At 38.9% G+C, this 16,046-nt stretch overlaps 2 protein-coding genes and 1 long non-coding RNA gene across 10 annotated transcripts; 2 read left to right on the forward strand and 1 right to left on the reverse strand.

Annotated features, from left to right (window-relative positions):
* The first annotated feature begins 15 nt into the window (after positions 1 to 15).
* LOC107270566 (prolyl endopeptidase FAP) lies at positions 16 to 10,340 on the forward strand. Of its 4 annotated transcripts, none has more exons than XM_025087955.1 (17): positions 16 to 422; positions 591 to 629; positions 2,537 to 2,698; positions 2,930 to 3,082; positions 3,409 to 3,536; positions 3,697 to 3,908; positions 4,018 to 4,181; positions 4,515 to 4,618; positions 5,109 to 5,229; positions 5,308 to 5,543; positions 5,617 to 5,930; positions 8,653 to 8,816; positions 8,886 to 9,028; positions 9,112 to 9,306; positions 9,385 to 9,545; positions 9,622 to 9,833; positions 9,957 to 10,340. In XM_025087955.1, the coding sequence occupies exons 2-17, from the start codon at positions 597 to 599 to the stop codon at positions 10,098 to 10,100; spliced, it is 2,646 nt and encodes an 881-aa protein (XP_024943723.1). In that variant the 5' UTR covers positions 16 to 422; positions 591 to 596; the 3' UTR covers positions 10,101 to 10,340. The 4 variants fall into 4 exon arrangements, with proteins under 4 accessions (XP_024943723.1, XP_024943722.1, XP_024943724.1 ...); XM_025087954.1 differs by having other exon boundaries at positions 16 to 404; positions 567 to 629; XM_025087956.1 differs by having other exon boundaries at positions 16 to 404.
* A 20-nt stretch (positions 10,341 to 10,360) lies between these two features.
* On the reverse strand, positions 10,361 to 16,017 carry LOC107270575 (zinc finger protein 726). 2 transcript variants are annotated; one of them, XM_015745695.2, is made up of 6 exons: positions 14,936 to 16,017; positions 14,665 to 14,806; positions 14,421 to 14,576; positions 13,214 to 13,474; positions 12,786 to 12,955; positions 10,361 to 11,461 (listed from the first exon to the last, which is right to left on the reverse strand). In XM_015745695.2, exons 1-6 carry the CDS (start codon positions 15,158 to 15,160, stop codon positions 11,249 to 11,251), a joined length of 1,167 nt encoding a protein of 388 aa, XP_015601181.1. In that variant the 5' UTR covers positions 15,161 to 16,017; the 3' UTR covers positions 10,361 to 11,248. The 2 variants fall into 2 exon arrangements, with proteins under 2 accessions (XP_015601181.1, XP_015601182.1); XM_015745696.2 differs by having other exon boundaries at positions 14,665 to 14,801; positions 14,936 to 15,072.
* LOC112494780 lies at positions 13,362 to 15,066 on the forward strand. Of its 4 annotated transcripts, none has more exons than XR_003060596.1 (5): positions 13,362 to 13,502; positions 13,722 to 14,235; positions 14,302 to 14,635; positions 14,756 to 14,859; positions 14,928 to 15,066. It is a non-coding gene; the product is annotated as an uncharacterized LOC112494780 (long non-coding RNA). The 4 variants fall into 4 exon arrangements; XR_003060598.1 differs by lacking the exon at positions 13,362 to 13,502 and having other exon boundaries at positions 13,630 to 14,235; positions 14,302 to 14,540; positions 14,619 to 14,635; XR_003060595.1 differs by lacking the exon at positions 13,362 to 13,502 and having other exon boundaries at positions 13,630 to 14,235.
* Positions 16,018 to 16,046: the final 29 nt, after the last annotated feature.

The following is a 16,046-nucleotide window of genomic DNA, read 5'->3' on the forward strand; positions in this document are numbered from 1 at the left end:
ACATACATATTTCAGTTCATCGCATACGTTTCATACGGCAACTGGTCGTCGTGCCGTTACAATTCATAGTAACGTAAAGAACGTGTACATCTATAAATATATCTAGATCGGTAGCATCATAAAAACGTTGATATCGTTAGAGAGCAATACATATATACGATCACTCAGAAATTCCGGCCAGTGGCGATATATATATTTTTATTGTTTCTCTGGACCTACCCTCTGCGCAACTTCCGCATCGCGCAGCCTCCATGATCGCAGCATCACTGGGGATCTTCGCTCAGTAGCAAAAATCCGTAAAGCGCAACCACATCGGTACTCACCAAAGGGTCTCAAGGGTGGGCGTGAGAGAGAGAGAGAGGGTGTGTGAGAGAAAGAGAGCGAGAACGAGAGAGAAAGAAAGGGTGAGATATAGGAAGAAAGTGAGTGAAAGAGAGAGAGATAGATAGATAGATAGATAGATAGATAGAGAGAGAGAGAGAGAGAGAGAGAGAGAGAGAGAGAGAGAGAGAGAGAGAATTAGCAAGGTGCTAAGAGTTATTCGTTTATCGTGAAAATCTTAAAAGGATACTGGGTGCTCCTCGTTATAGACATCGATGGCAGATCACGATAACAATTACGACGACGAGGTAATTAATTATATATAACTTGATTGGTACACCATTCATTTGGTGTAGAATAGGATATTGTAGTCTCACTTATTCTATTATTGTGACAATTATTTTGTATATTTTATTCTGTTTTTATTGTTTGTATATTTTGAAGCTATTTGATCATCCATTTCGATTGATGTACTGTTGACGACAAATGTATTGAACACTGATAATCAGACACTGTTAGTAGAAAATATTTAATTTTGTTTAGTGTATTATATATATTTTTAAAATAAATATTTGTGGTTTATAAAATGTCTATCCCATATCAATATTATCTATTAAACTTTATATCCTGACGTTGGATACTCCCTTGGGATGTTCTAGGGTCTGCAAATCAGTCAATCGTTTTTCGATATTTTCGATACACATTTAATAACGTAATTTTATACTTTGTGATATCGCGAATGAATGAGTTTCCAGCAGGGAGCGCGTGTATTTTTCTTAGGAATGAATGTTCTTATTATACAACGAACAATGGCATTGTATCTGCCGTGACATTACGATTCTCATGAAAAGTCAATACTTCAACCGACAGGACGACACTACGCGATTAAAATTGTCGTAGAAGAGAAATAATTTGTAAGAAATTTAAGTGTCAATGCGTCTACTGCGATTTAAATTCATCATATTTCACTTAATACATATTTCTGTCAAGAGTCGTAAAGAACGTCAAATACTTTCGTTACTTTTTCAAAACTTCCAATTAGAATATCTGTAAAAATACTTGCGTTATCCGCACAACGGGAGTGAAAAGTTTTTTAAAAATATATGAGGCCGCAACGCGCGTAGATTTGCGCGGGACTTGTCGCCCTACGTATACGTAGTCATCCTCTCGACACCACAGCGCCTCAGTGGGCCTTCCTCTATCGATTTAAGCAGCAGCTGACTGCCCCTTCGCTAGCTGGCTGCTCGAGCCAAGAACGACTGTTCTTGTTATTCACACTCCTAGCTGTAGAGACTTCTTGTTGGGTATGGTCGATAAATGTTTTAATGAGGTGCCGATAGGAAGTGGCCAATTGTCATTTGCCAAGGCAACGAAGCACGAGACGTTAAAATGGCTTCGCGGGAATAGACGGAAAAAATGGACAGACCTACATTCCTAATAATTTGTCATATACATATATACAAACGTATTCACCAAAGCATGCATGTACACAAGCGTCAAAGATGGTTAGGTAAGATTATCTTTTGTTAAACACAGAACTATATAGATTTGCAAACACTGACAATGGTTAATAATGATTTCATAAAGTATACCCGGCTAAAGATAACCTACAAGGATGTGAATGAGGGTTAGGCTAAAGTAAGTGGTTTTCTTTTCTCGGAAAGGTCAAGCTTCGAGGGCATTATTTATTATATATAGAATGTCCATATATAGATTTAGCTATATAGCTTGTGTGTGCATATTCCTCTCGGATATGCAAGCACTAAGCATTAACGTGGGTCAGCCTATTTTGCTTTTGAACTCTTCCACCGATGTAGGAAGGCCACTGTGAATGAATGGAGGTCAAAGATTTTGGGAAAAGTCGCCCGGAGCTTTCTTTATGACGACGCTGTCGCCATTAATCCAGTTCTTGCCAAGATTTTGAATCTGGAGTAATCGGGCACCTGTGGATCCGTGGATTAATGGCTGACTACTAGTTCAAACTCTATAGATAGACATATATATATGTCTGTCTTTTCTCTTACATTCGAACTTATTACATTTTTTATTCGTCTAATCCCTTATAATCCACCGCGTCCCAATCCTATTTACACCCAACCCCCGTTGTTACGGTGTGTAATTATCTTGAAACTGTTTTTCTCAGAGTCTAACTATCTGGTACATTAATCAAAATGTATATTAAGACATTTTCTACAATAATGATTATATATAATAGGAGCTGGTATCAACCAATCCAAATCAAAGAAACTGGCGTGGCATCCTAATCGCCTTGCTCGTCATCATCGCAGTGCTTGCTCTCATTGTTACATCAGTGGCTTTGCTCACACCTCCTGATGAAGGTCCTCGTGTGAGAGGCACCCGTTTACGGCTATTCGATGTAAGTGCAGCAACTTTATTCTATACCGTACATTCCCTACAATGTATTTGAAATAACTCCGTAACATTCAGTTACACGTATGCCTTTAATTTTATTTTTGTGGTAGAGACAATTATTATTATCAAAAATATATATAAACGAAGATGATTGGGGGTTGTTACCGCTAGTGTTGATTAAACGAAAAATAGTCTAATTACAATTTCATGTATTATACACCCTCTTGTCCATTAGGTTCTATCCGGAGAACTAACTCCCCTGCTGTTTAATGGTACTTGGGTGAACAATCGACATATATGTTACCGCGATGCCTGGGGTGGTATTTCTCTACTGGACGCTTCTGATCTCAACATCACTTCTCACAGCTTGATGCCTAACGAGACCTTCGTAAGTTCATACATATGGATGTACCATTGACGAGGTCAGGGTGTTTGCGTCTAACTTTGCTGAAGGATTAAAAAGTACCAGGTCAATAAAATGGAGAAATTAAAATATAACGAGGGTGTAGAATATTCAAATATTCGTTCTTGTTAACGAATGGATTTCTGTCGTGTGTCACATTTTATGTTAGACGTTAATATAGCATGCAATTAAGGTGCAATAACGAACTTAGAACTTTAGACCGGGCATTTTATACTCACTGTATTTGATAATTGAGGGTAGATATTGTGTATTGTGAAATGGATGCAAATCGCTTTGAATTTAATTCACAGAGAAGATTGAATCCTGCTAAATTCTCCCTGTCGCCGGATCATAGATACTTACTTCTTGCACAAAATGTTAAGAAGCTATTTCGGTACTCATACTTGGCACAGTATGTCATTTACGACGTGAATACACGGTTTGTATACAATCTTGTACGCAATAAGTTCTTTTCTTGAAGGTAATATCACTTGCCTTAGTAAACTCATAGTGATAACGTATGTCTACGAGTTAATGATAACCGATCACAATTAAAGAAGCTTGTGAGTGGTTAACAAAATTTTTTTTTCTTTTTTTAGTGAAACTATAAGATTGTCTCCATATCCTGAAAGGAATGCTCATCCATATTTATTGCTGGCACAATGGACCCCTCAAGGTCATGGATTGGTAATGATTCACGATTATGATATCTATTACAAACCAGGTCCCTTGAGCAATACAGGGTATCGTGTAACCGATACGGCTATACCTGGAATTCTGTCGAATGGTTTACCTGATTGGCTGTACGAAGGTGCGTAATAAGCAGAGGATTTATAATTTCTCGTTAAGATTTCGGAAGGAAAGATGAACTAATTGAAAATTGACATCAAGTGGTTATTGATTTATTAATTTGTATGCAGAAGAGATTCTACGTACTGACCAGGCATTGTGGATGTCAAAGGATGGACATATGATGCTGTATGCTTCGTTTAATGATTCCTTCGTGTCGGAAATGCATATATCTTGGTTCGGGGAAGAGAGTAAATCCTTATATCCCGATATTCGATCCCTGAGATATCCAAAGGTATAAAATATCATCGTGAGGAAGTAAAAGTGATGTGGTTTGCAAGATAACATTTTGAGGATAAAGCGATAATCCGATTAGCCGTTTTTCAATAATTCTAATTGAGAATTACTTTACGTTTAAAAAAAAGGATGAAATGCGATAGCAAGAAGGACCTTGAAAATTCTTGATTAGCTTTAATTGATTTTTATCTGCGGCTGCCAATAGTACCTTTTGCACTTGTGATCAGTAGTTAATATCCCCAGCGAGTGAAGCTATGACTATCCGGTATAATTCGAAGCACGCATTCCTTTTTTTTTAATAACAACGAAAATAGTAATCCTAATTTTACAGCCCGGAACGCCAAATCCTTTGGTACAACTATACGTTGCAGATCTTGCCGATCCAAAGAATATTCATACGAAGGTAGTGAAACCGCCACCCGTCATCGAGCTTGAGTGAGTTTATTTATCCGGCTTAGAGTTAATTAATATGGTCGCACAGATCCTTTTGTTAACGGCTCTCAAGTGTAAAAATGTAATTGCGACAAACGCACGCTCGAATTTACGTTGTATAGAAATACTTTCTTATAGTCTTGGCTTTGTTTCCAAATCCCATGTGGCAAGTCTAGATAATACGGCTTAAATCCAGATCTAGATCAATAGCATATTAAAAGTATAGATCTGCATGAATTCCGACAAGTCGCTTTGTGTATCCTGAATAAAATAGTACCTACACTCTTTGGTCAAGTACCTTATCGTTTGTAAAAGCGCAGAAACAAATTCCAACGAAGAAAACTTAGTAAACATTAAGAGTCTGCCGACAAATTTATATTCGAGCATTTAAAGAAGAAAGAGACTAGTTCAAAGAAACTTCAGAGATCCTCCAAATAGGCATAAGTACGTCAAACGAATTTAGAAACGATGAAAAATGAATTTTTCTTTACAGAGAGCATTACTTTACAACGGCAGCTTGGATCTCATTGACAGAAGTTTGCATAACATGGCTTACACGTCCACAAAATCTTTCAGTAGTAACTGTCTGTAAAAGTCCTACGTGGCACTGTCAGGTTTGTTCCTTATTTTTGACATTTTGCTCAAAATTAGTTTTCCCATCTAATTCACCTTGTGAAAATTTATTAATTCAGGAGATTCAACGAATTCTCGGTGAGGGTCGCGGCTGGGTCGATACTCCACCAGAGTCACCCTTGTTCTCTTCGAATGGTAGCAGTTACATAGCTATAATCCCAGTACGAGATGGACCATCCGGTTATTACAAGCACATAGTACGCGTAAATGTTCTAGAAAAGCAAGTAGTACCTTTAACCCATGGAAGATTTGAAGTATCTCGTATACTTGCATGGGACCAGGTGAACAACACCATGTGAGTAACGAAGACAAAAAATTCCTTAACCAATCCAGAAGTCAAATACCTTAACGTTGACACTCTGTTAAAGCTATTTTATTGGTATTCCTCAACTGCATCCTGGACAGCGACATCTTTATCGTGTCAGCTCTCTATTACCTCATGTCGGATCTCCTTTACACGCACCAGTTTGCCTGACCTGTACAAGCTCTTCGAAGATTGAGAGTCACTACGTCCTCGCCGATGGTCAGAACAAGGTGCACGCATCCGGAAGTCGTTATAACAGTTGGACAGACAGAAGCGATTGGAGCGATCAGTATGAAGCTCAGGTGGAGACTGTGGAACAAAGAAACGTGAAGATTGGACCTAGTAGAAAAGAGAATACAAAGATGAAACCTACATCAAGTAAGTATACTCGATGAATCCAGCCGTAGAGGAGTATAACTATATTATTTGATGGATTGACTTGATTAATTATTCTCTTCGTTTATACCTTTATTCTAATATTCCATATTATATGAGAATTCATCGTTTTACTTGGATTCCGATAATAATTGAAAGGTTTAAAAAAACCTATCGCTTGTTGAATATTTCTCTGACACACACACACATGCACATACGTACACGAGTTGGTAGGCATTTTTTTACATGGCACACGTGTATACGGTGTATTTCACTGAAGATACCATATTGGGAATATATTGTACTGGTACAGTGTCAATTCATTAAAGTTTACGACGCTTAACATGTGAATCAATAACTCAATAAATTTTAACGCAATACCATCATCTTATCCCTTTGACTGTTTTGCAAGATTATGATACATTATATTCCCGAGCAACGCTGCTAGATAAATGCACGGTATACATTGGGCGTATTTATTTATGTCTCAGTAGACTTGGGCTAACCAGAGTAATAGACGAAGACTCGCATCGATCAACAGTGTAGAAGAATGATCCCTATATTTCAATTTCATCAGCTTCTCATCTTCTCCGATCAATATTTGCACCGTCTATGAAAGTAGCATGTGATCCAGGTCCACCCCATCAGATAAATTAGTTTGTCTAATGCATAGTAGTGTTCATAAGAACCTCTTAGAATTTCTTTTCTCTTTCATCAGCATTTACATGATCATAGTAAATAAGCTATTTTTTTTCTTATAAGCATAAACCGTATACCTCCTTTTTACCATTGTTGCAAGTAGCCACATATATATATATATATATATATATAAATCATATACTATAGCACATGACATAGCTTACCATGCGAGCCAACAGTGACAGCAGGATCATAGACAAAAGCGTATATAATTTGTGGCTTAGGGGTGGTTTGAGGATCACGCTCCTTCCTTCGCGAAGGAGGAGGTAGGCTTAACGCGTATAACCGGAAGTCCTACTAAGAGCTTGATATAGAAACGATCAGTGATAAGTCAAATGGACGATAGGTCGAGGCGTTTTTAGGTTAGTCTCCCCCATTATCAATGTTTATGCATAGTCTGCCCAGGCAGTTACCGTTCCTGGCATTATTCAGATGTCGTTTTATTGTCAAGATTTCTTAACAGCTGCCATTATTGGGACAACAGTCACAGCAGGCAAAATACCAACGCCTGGCCTAAGGTGCGGCATTCCTGACCCAGAGCCTTCTTATTCGTACCGTTTATTGCCATCTTGTATATGAGTGCTGACAGAGTGATGGACGGTGGCCACACGTAATCAGGTAGAGACGGTATATAACGCTTTTCTGTTAGTTGAAATACATGTTTTGTTATATAATGGCGCGTTTGCGTGTGCGTGTATGTGTATGTGTGCGTGTGGCGAGTTTGTGGAATGATCACAAAGAATTAAAGCAGATGACTAAAGCAGGCTATATATTATATGCCGAGTATATAGAATATATATAAATAATTTTTTTTACAATATATTCAATCTATATCTTTTTTTTTATCAAGAGACTCGCGATACCGTTACGACGAACGTGGCCATTTATAGATGGGTCGATCGATTTATTGACGAGTATACACTGTAACACGGTTCGTCGGCCATCTTTGTGTGAGGCTTAGATAAGAGAAGACGAAAGCGCTATATCCTTTATCCCAAATAATAGAATCATGTTTTCATATTGTATATCTATGTTCAGAATCTCTTAACGGTCTTCCAATTGATTCTACGTAGTACACGTTTCTCCTTTATCTTTTTTTTTCGAGCACATATCGAGTATTCTTTATATACCTATATTGCTAGAATCACACTGTATCATACGCAATGCATCACGTTCATTCGATATCTATGTGATGGATGAGGATATCACTTTTAGACTTGTAACATACATCGTGACTAATACCCTTTGTTTCCTGTATTACGGTGATCGCCGGAGATTCGTGATAATATTTGAATTTCGTTTCAAAGACCATTACTATTGTTATCGATGGCTTCGCGATGATCTCGATGCAAAGGGATTACGTGAAGGTAAAAATGGATGTGTCGGTTTTTATATCGAATATGTATATACATATACGGAGAAAATGGACGATGCACAGGCTGAGGGAGGATAAGCTCAGAATGGTATATCTTACTGTTATCAAGGGGATCGCAGGGTGAATAATGTAATTGGAAATATTTTTCAAAGCTTATCCCGCCTTTCTCCTGCTCAGCGTCAAGTGATCTATATGCTTTAAATGTGCCTTATGATAATCAACTATTTATTGTCGATACACAGTTTCTTGCGCAAGTGTTATTTATATTTGTAACGTCGAGCAGGGATGAGATCAAGACGCTTGCGCGTTAAGAATGAAAATTTATTGATTGGCTTGATATTACGTATATATGCAGCTATGAATTTTCTTGAAGGATAAGATCCTTTTTTAGGTACCTTTGATCGCATCCCTATGGAGGCAATTACATAAGATCGATCGATCAGCAGGTCAACTACTCGAGGATCCATGTCCGCACACGTCTGGATATATTGGCATGAATCAATTGGACGATATTGTATAGTGCTTTTTATTAATTTTATCTCGAGTGTTGCTCACATTTGTATTATATAGATATCGTTCGTCCATATGTGAAGATAATGCAATTTCGCAGATCCTTTTTAACGTTTTATCTCCGTTCGTTTAATCTTTCAGATTTGATGGAACCTTGCCAGTATCACAGTGCTGTATTCTCGCCTGGTTTGGAATACTTTGTATTGGAATGCTTGGGTCCAGGTATACCTACTGTGTCGTTGTACAAAACGGAAATGCCTGAACCACGTTTCATTGCTTTGCTTCAGAACAACACGTTACTTCGTGTGAGTATGAAATAATAAGTGACGGGATGCTCGTTGTTGATATTTTTATTGGAAGTTTTTTATTTCTAGGAAAGGATATCGAAGCTGGCACTTCCGCAGATTAAAACATTTCCAGTTCAGATAAGTGGTGGTTATAATGCACAGGTCAGATTGTATCTTCCACCTGGGTTACGAGAGGACGAAATCACACGTTATCCCATGGTAGTTCAAGTGTACGTAATTTAAAAAAAAAATGTAGATACTGGATAGTCAGATGAGGTTGAATTATTTTTGAAAAATGATTTTCTTACGTCAGGTATGGAGCGCCTGGTTCTCAATTGGTTACCGAGATGTTTAAAATCGACTGGAATACTTATCTTGCCAGTAGAAAAGGCGTGATAGTTGCTCAGATTGATGGTAGAGGAAGCGGAGGCCAGGGTTATAAACTACTTCATGAAGTTTACTACAGACTTGGTTCTGTCGAAGTGGCTGATCAGCTGGAAGTTACAGAGTAAGTGAAAGAGACATGAAACGCAGATAAAGAGAAAAATGTATTTTTATTGTTAAAATATATTACTTTCTCATACAGATATTTGCGGGATTCTCTTCATTTCGTGGACAAGAGACGCGTGGCTGTATGGGGATGGAGCTATGGTGGATTCGTAGCAGCTCTTGTACTAGCACATCCTAAACAGGATGTCTTTCAATGTGGAATAAGCGTGGCGCCGGTGGTGTCTTGGAAGTTATATGGTAATAATTATTGAAATAATAATGAATTAGTATTAATAAAAATAGTTGATTCGAGTTTAAATAATTCTATTCGCAGATTCTGCTTACGCGGAGAGATACATGGGGTCGCCAAACGTGACATCAAATTACAAAGGATACGCCGAGTCTGACGTATATATCAAAGTGGAAAATTTACGCAATAAAATGTTTTATTTGGTTCATGGAACGGCGGATGACGACGCTCAATTCCAGCAGTCTATGGCGCTCGCACGACATCTCGCCAAAAAAGGAATTCTTTTCAGACAACAGGTTTCTGCTCTTGAATTAGTATCGTTATTGACGTTATCGGCGTTACGGGCGATCCGTAAATTTTCTCGAGCGTCCTCGTAACCGCTGATAAAGTCTTGGATTAAAATGCGAAATGTTCTCTAGGTGTATCCGGACGTAAGTCACAGCTTGGCAAGTGTAAAGGGACATCTGTATCTGTCGATGGCGCAGTTCCTGGACGACTGTTTTCAGAAGCAAGTACCTGTCGACACAAAGGCTGGTCTTGGTAGCGGTGGCCATTGGATGTAAGGAGTGTCACGTGATATTTCAATATGAAAGAAATTTAAAAGTAAAAAACCAATATAAAATATTAGTCTGGTGAAAAAAAAGTGTACATGGCAAAATGCAATCTGAAATATCTCCAAATTGTGTTCTGTTTAATAGAATATTTACAAAAAAAAAAAAATATCAGCTCTTATTGTATTTTCCCAGACGATATCTTTAATCGTATAAATTAAAGGACAAAGAGGACAATTGAGCACAGTGAAATTCATATAAGGCGTGTAATCTTTCGTTTAATATTTTTATTAACATCGGGTTATTGGCAAAACTATAATAACACCGAGTACGTGGCGTATTATGATAATATATTGGATTGTAAAATATATAAATAGTCAATGGCGATTATTCGCTATTAATAGAATGCCATTTATCTATTAACTTTAACGGTAATGGCAACGAACAATATTGGTCATGCTTTGTACATAGCGTAGTGTCATTAACAATAAATAGACACGATATTTAATTGAAACAAATGAAAAATATGGCAGCACACAAACATTCCCTAAAGTTAGACACACATGCGAACAATATTACACGTAAATCATTAACTTTAAGAAAAGAACGCTCACTATTTTCGAGAATAATATAGATAGAATGTAATTAGTAAAAATTGTCTCCCTTATCTCGATATCGATATCCACCAGCGCATGGCTGAGGTAGATCCATTTTGATTGGTCGCGTTACCATAAGAAGATGGCGGGTTTATTTGAAATAAATTATTCAGCTGCTATTAACCTATCAGTTCGAATAGTAGTGCGATAACACATCGTTTCATTTTTCGAATATTTCATCAAAAATATTTTCATACCAAGTATCGATCGGCATTGATAAATTGATATACACTTCATTAAAAATCTATCTATAATGAACCACTTCTTGACATAAAAGAAAATGTAGATCACATCCTTCGATCAGAATAAATTTATTTGTTCAACATCAGTATCTTGAACAAATGAAACGTTCATTGAGGTGATCAGTAACGATTATTCCATGGTAAATGAAAATGATTTTTTAATGGCAATAGATATGGACGTCCAGATAAAATTCATTAGAGAGTAGATACGCATATTTATAGGTACTTATCGTAAACAGCGTCTACCAAGTTAATGATGGAGTCACAAATCAGGCAGGGACTTAATGAATTTCTTGCTCGAGCATCTACCCAAGTGTAGCAGCATATGATTCTTAAGATTTGTTGGCTTGCTGAACCCTCGACTGCAAATGTGACATCTGAACGGCCACAATCCATTGTGAACATACATGTGGCTCTTGAGATCACCAGGTGTGGGAAAGGACTTAGAACATTGCGAACACTTGTGTGGTTTTTCCTGAAAACGTTGATTAAAATCGTTCATGAATTCCTGTATGAACAAACGATTGAACTCCATAACGACGATTCACAATCGGATGTAAAGCCAGATGAAAAACTTTTATAACCAATTAACAGTGTTAATTTGTATAATTTATAGCTTTGGTATTGGCAATGGTAGAGCGACAATTATTTACCGTGTGTTATACGTGCCTAGTAAATAATTGTGCTAAACTAAAACCGGTGTGTTCGAGTAGTCGCGGCTCGTTAGACTGGACGTGCGTTCTCTTGTATATCTATATATCCAGGTATGTTGGTAGATACGTATGAACATATGTAGGTACACATACGTGATTCAAGATTCACCTGCCGATAGGGGTATATGCTACAGTATAGAGAGTGCACGTACGTGGTTATAATACGTATGCAGGTAAGATATGCTGTCGGATGAAATTGCAGCAACTGGTAGGAGGAGTTGGTTGGAATAATTAATATTTCAAAATTAGAATAACCAATCGAGGTGCGTAATTAAATGAGTATCGATTGTGAATTGACTTGACGTTTCATTCAGCATGGCTGCCTATGCATTCGTAGGTTTAATTAAGCTTCATTTACTCCGAAGTAAATGAAGTCGATCGGGCGATTTCATTCTGGTCTGATTTACGATCACACGGCATTTAGATAAAGTCAGCCCCGCGTAACTCGGCGCTCTTTAATTTCATTTCACGGATACGTGGGACGCCGGGGCAAGAGAGCTTACGAGAGTGTTTCGTGGATCCAGAGTTTTAATGGCGTATAAGTGAAACTCAAAAGTATGGGTAGTGCGCGGCAGTAACGCAGAACAGCCTCGAGGTACGTACGTTCTCTGTCTCTCTAATTGGATTGCATTCCAAGCGGTAGCAAGTAATGGGCCAATTACAGTAGCTGATGGCAGAGCAGTCTATATGGCTCCTCAGATATCATTACTTCGACGGATTAGAGAAACTCATACAGTTTTCTTTATGATAAATGAAAAGTTTTTGATCGACGCAGCTTCGTGTTTTCTTATTATCTGACGGACTTCGTTAAACCTTCAAAGGACGACTAAGTGAAAGATGCTAGTTAAATTAATGATGCAATGCCTGTCATTACATTTAGGAGGAATTAAAGTGTATATCGATCAAGTCGGTTAATTACCGTAGGCACATACAGGGTTATACGCGACAAACATACCGTCTGAGGTTAGCCTATCTATTCGATTTCTATGGTAGAACCGGTATAACTATATTAAGACGGTACGCTTGTCAGTGGACATAACCCTATTTGTGAAGGTTGATTCTGGAGTGACGAAACTGTGAACATACCTTTATGTGAGTCATTCGATGATAGTAGAGGTTAGACGAGGCTGTGAACTTCTTTCCGCATACGAGACACTGATGTGGCTTTTCACCGCTGTGTATCCTCTTGTGCGTGTTCAGTGAGCTCGAGGTTGAGAAACCCTTGTTGCACACCATGCAGACGTGCGGCTTCTCTCCTTCAATTTAGTACCGGATAAATTATTGTCGGTTTGCCATTTTGCAAGTTTACTCGGACTCATTTATCTTGGCACGACTGTGCTCGCGTTTCTACTTCTCTTTTTCATGTGTACTCTACTTTGCCAGCGATGGCGATCTCGCGCCGACGATCGATCGCCGGGAGACTCGCCATGGCATTTTGAAAATTGTCAACGTCGCCCCGAGCCATTTTTGAATTTCTATAGAAGCTGCCTTGACATTACTCATATCTAGCGTACCAGTGTGAGTTCTCATATGCCGCTTGAGGAGTGATGGACGGTCGAAGGATTTGCCGCAAACTTCACACGGTAGTAGGACTCTCTCTCCTCTTTTGATCGTCGTGAGGATGCTGCAGTCTAAATGATCTCCCACGAAGGACAGGGTGGACGACGATGATTCCTCCGAAGTCGACTCGTACTCGTCTACCTCGTAGAAGGAAGTTGTGTTCGAGGTCGACGAATGATCCGAGAGCAAAGCCATGGAAAGGTCCAGCGGCGACTCTAAAATATCACAGGGAACCTTAACGTGGTAAGAAATAGTCCTTTGTGTTGCCTTTCTTATCTTCGGCGCTAATATCTCTTGGGCATCCCTGGTAGTTTGCGAATAATGCACAGATGGAGGTAGATAGGTCCATTTCTCTTCGGTATATCTATATACGACATCGTATGAATGTTCAATAAATGTATTCACCGTCGCCATTCAGAGTCAAAGGCGAATTAGTTACGGTATGGCTGCGCTATGTTCTAGAATCTCAAGGAACGTCGCGCGAGACCCTCAAGCTGGAAATCATACGGTTATAGTGTATTCGGGTTGGCGGCAAGCGCGCGCAATCGAAAAGAAAATAATGAGACCGTCTACAAATCTGAAATGCAAATATCGGGCGGAATTTTTGTCGGTCGGATCAAGGTGGCCGCTTGTGATTCAAATGTGTAGCTCTCGCAAGGAATAAAAGACAGTACAATGGGTGGTGGCAGCTAGACGGTCCTTAGTTGCACTCCTGGCAAGGTATTTCTTACAAACTTTCAGTCGCGAAGAAGAATAAGAAGAAGAAGACGAAGGAAAGCAATAAAGGATAAGAGAAGCTAGTAGAGTGGGAAGACGGAGTGTCCATTCGTAATAACTTATCCGTTAAATTCTCAGACGCCATAAACTGACTTTCCTATCTGTGCTTGAGTTACGAAAAGAGGTTATGTTAACTAAAGCATAATGTATCATTACGAGAGAATCAATAACCAACTCAATTATGACGCGTGCTATTTAAGTAAGTACGAATCCAGCGATAGGTATAGTTGCGGTAAGGCACACGTCTTTTCAATTTTTTTTTCAGATCATAAAGAAAGATCAATCCGTAGCTGCAGGAAACGCGCGTCCGGTATCATTAAGATCCTACCAGGTTGTTACATTAATCTCAAACCGTTAGTGTGTATACAACCATTGCGTACTTACCATTCAAAATGGAATCGATGGTGCACCTGTAGATTGCTGAACGCGAGCATACGTCATGGGATATAAAGACAAAATTTTCTTGGGATGCTGGCAGAAACCATGCTACTAATTCTGTGTCAGGTTGGACATCCTTTATAACTTCAAATATCGGCTCTCCTAAATTAAATAATTATTTAATTGGTTAAAACCATTTTTAAGATTACGGAAACTCTTGGGTAATTATGAACAATTTTTTTCGACTCACCTTTGACTTTCGTTCCTATCAGATTGACTTGGTCGTTGTAGGATTGTACGATACGTAGAAATCTTATCCAATTACATTGTCGTTTGTTTAGATTGTAATTTGAAAAAGATACCTCGTCGTAGCAGCCATATTCGCGCCTGATCTAAAAACACATCAGCCGGTGTACCAGTGCTTATAAGTTAGAAAATATAAGAGGTGAGCATGGGGCGCAAGGTGAAGTTTGGATGTATTAAATATATTATGAGTTATTATTATTTTTGAAGATACTTACGTCATTGTCATCAAGCAGCGAGTAGAGATCTATCTTGTCGAATCTGATCGAACCTTGAAACGGATAGATAAGGGTTCCTGAAGGTATGAAGACGTTGGACCATACTGATACTCGTAGATCGGCTACCAGGGTGGCCGTATCATTCTTAAAAAGATTCTTGCATGCGGATTGGTCGTTTGTCAGTACCAGGGAAAATTCTTTAGGTATCAAGACGCAAGTTTCCATAACAGAGAGAGGCTCTTCAAAGTGAAGATTTTGAAGAGCCACTACAGACTCCCTAACTTTACCTCCACCGTGAATCCGTTGTTGTATTAAAATTTACACCGAGTCAACCAGTACGTCAGTTAAAAGAACAAAAATTATGATCACTCAAAGAGTCTACTACAGTATTGATCAGTGACAAAAAAATTCATACAATTTACAATTTTAATTTTTAATACACCGCTCACCAGTGATTACTTCGGATTATTAAATAAAATTATTAAATCCGTCCGAGAATCTCGTTCCTCTGAAATTTCACAAAAATTTCTATCGATTTACCAACACTGGACCAAACAGCCCATCAGTCTCGGAATTAAGCAAATTTCACGAACAATAACCTCAATGATAATAAAACCATGCGAATAATCAATCCGAAGTGATAAGTCAAGTAAAAAAATAACGTATCGATAAGCGAACGAGAGAACAAGCGTGTCGTTCGTTGTGCAAGGTGCAGGGCCCTCGGCTGACTGGATGGGATTAACCGACTGATCTTGACCTTGCGACGGGTTACCAGCATTTGCTACCGAATGGGTAGCCCTTCTCCTCTTCCAGTTCTTCTCGACTCATCCTCTGATCTGACTATACTCGCACCCGGGCGCGCGAGTATAGAGCGAGCATAGAGAAGAGGAACCAGATACTTCCACTTCACGACGAGGAAGCGGGGCTACGTCTTGGTCGTCTTCGTCGTCGGCCTTGCGCTCCTCTTCGTCCTCTTTCTCTTGGTCCTTCTTGTCTACGGCTGCTTAAGTTAACCACGTGGGCGACTCGGCACCTGTCGTTCCTTGCACTCTTTTCAGCCTTTTCCAGCTAACAGCCAGGACATTTCTCCTTCTCTCTCTCTCTCTCTCCT

This window comes from Cephus cinctus, unplaced genomic scaffold, assembly GCF_000341935.2.
Source record: "Cephus cinctus unplaced genomic scaffold, Ccin1 Ccin1_scaffold0805, whole genome shotgun sequence".
Lineage (NCBI taxonomy): Eukaryota > Metazoa > Arthropoda > Insecta > Hymenoptera > Cephidae > Cephus > Cephus cinctus.

Excerpts from the sequence above, each read along its gene's own strand:
- LOC107270566 (XM_025087955.1), top strand. The coding sequence starts at position 597 with ATGGCAGATCACGATAACAATTACGACGACGAG. Across the intron at positions 3,537-3,696 it reads ATTTACGACGTGAATACACG|TGAAACTATAAGATTGTCTC; the intron begins GTTTGTATACAA and ends TTCTTTTTTTAG. Across the intron at positions 5,230-5,307 it reads GTCCTACGTGGCACTGTCAG|GAGATTCAACGAATTCTCGG; the intron begins GTTTGTTCCTTA and ends TTATTAATTCAG.
- LOC107270575 (XM_015745695.2), bottom strand. The coding sequence starts at position 15,160 with ATGGAAACTTGCGTCTTGATACCTAAAGAATTTTCCCTGGTACTGACA. Across the intron at positions 14,807-14,935 it reads CGCTGCTTGATGACAATGAC|ATCAGGCGCGAATATGGCTG; the intron begins GTAAGTATCTTC and ends ATGTGTTTTTAG. Across the intron at positions 13,475-14,420 it reads CATCGATTCCATTTTGAATG|AGTCGCCGCTGGACCTTTCC; the intron begins GTAAGTACGCAA and ends GTGATATTTTAG.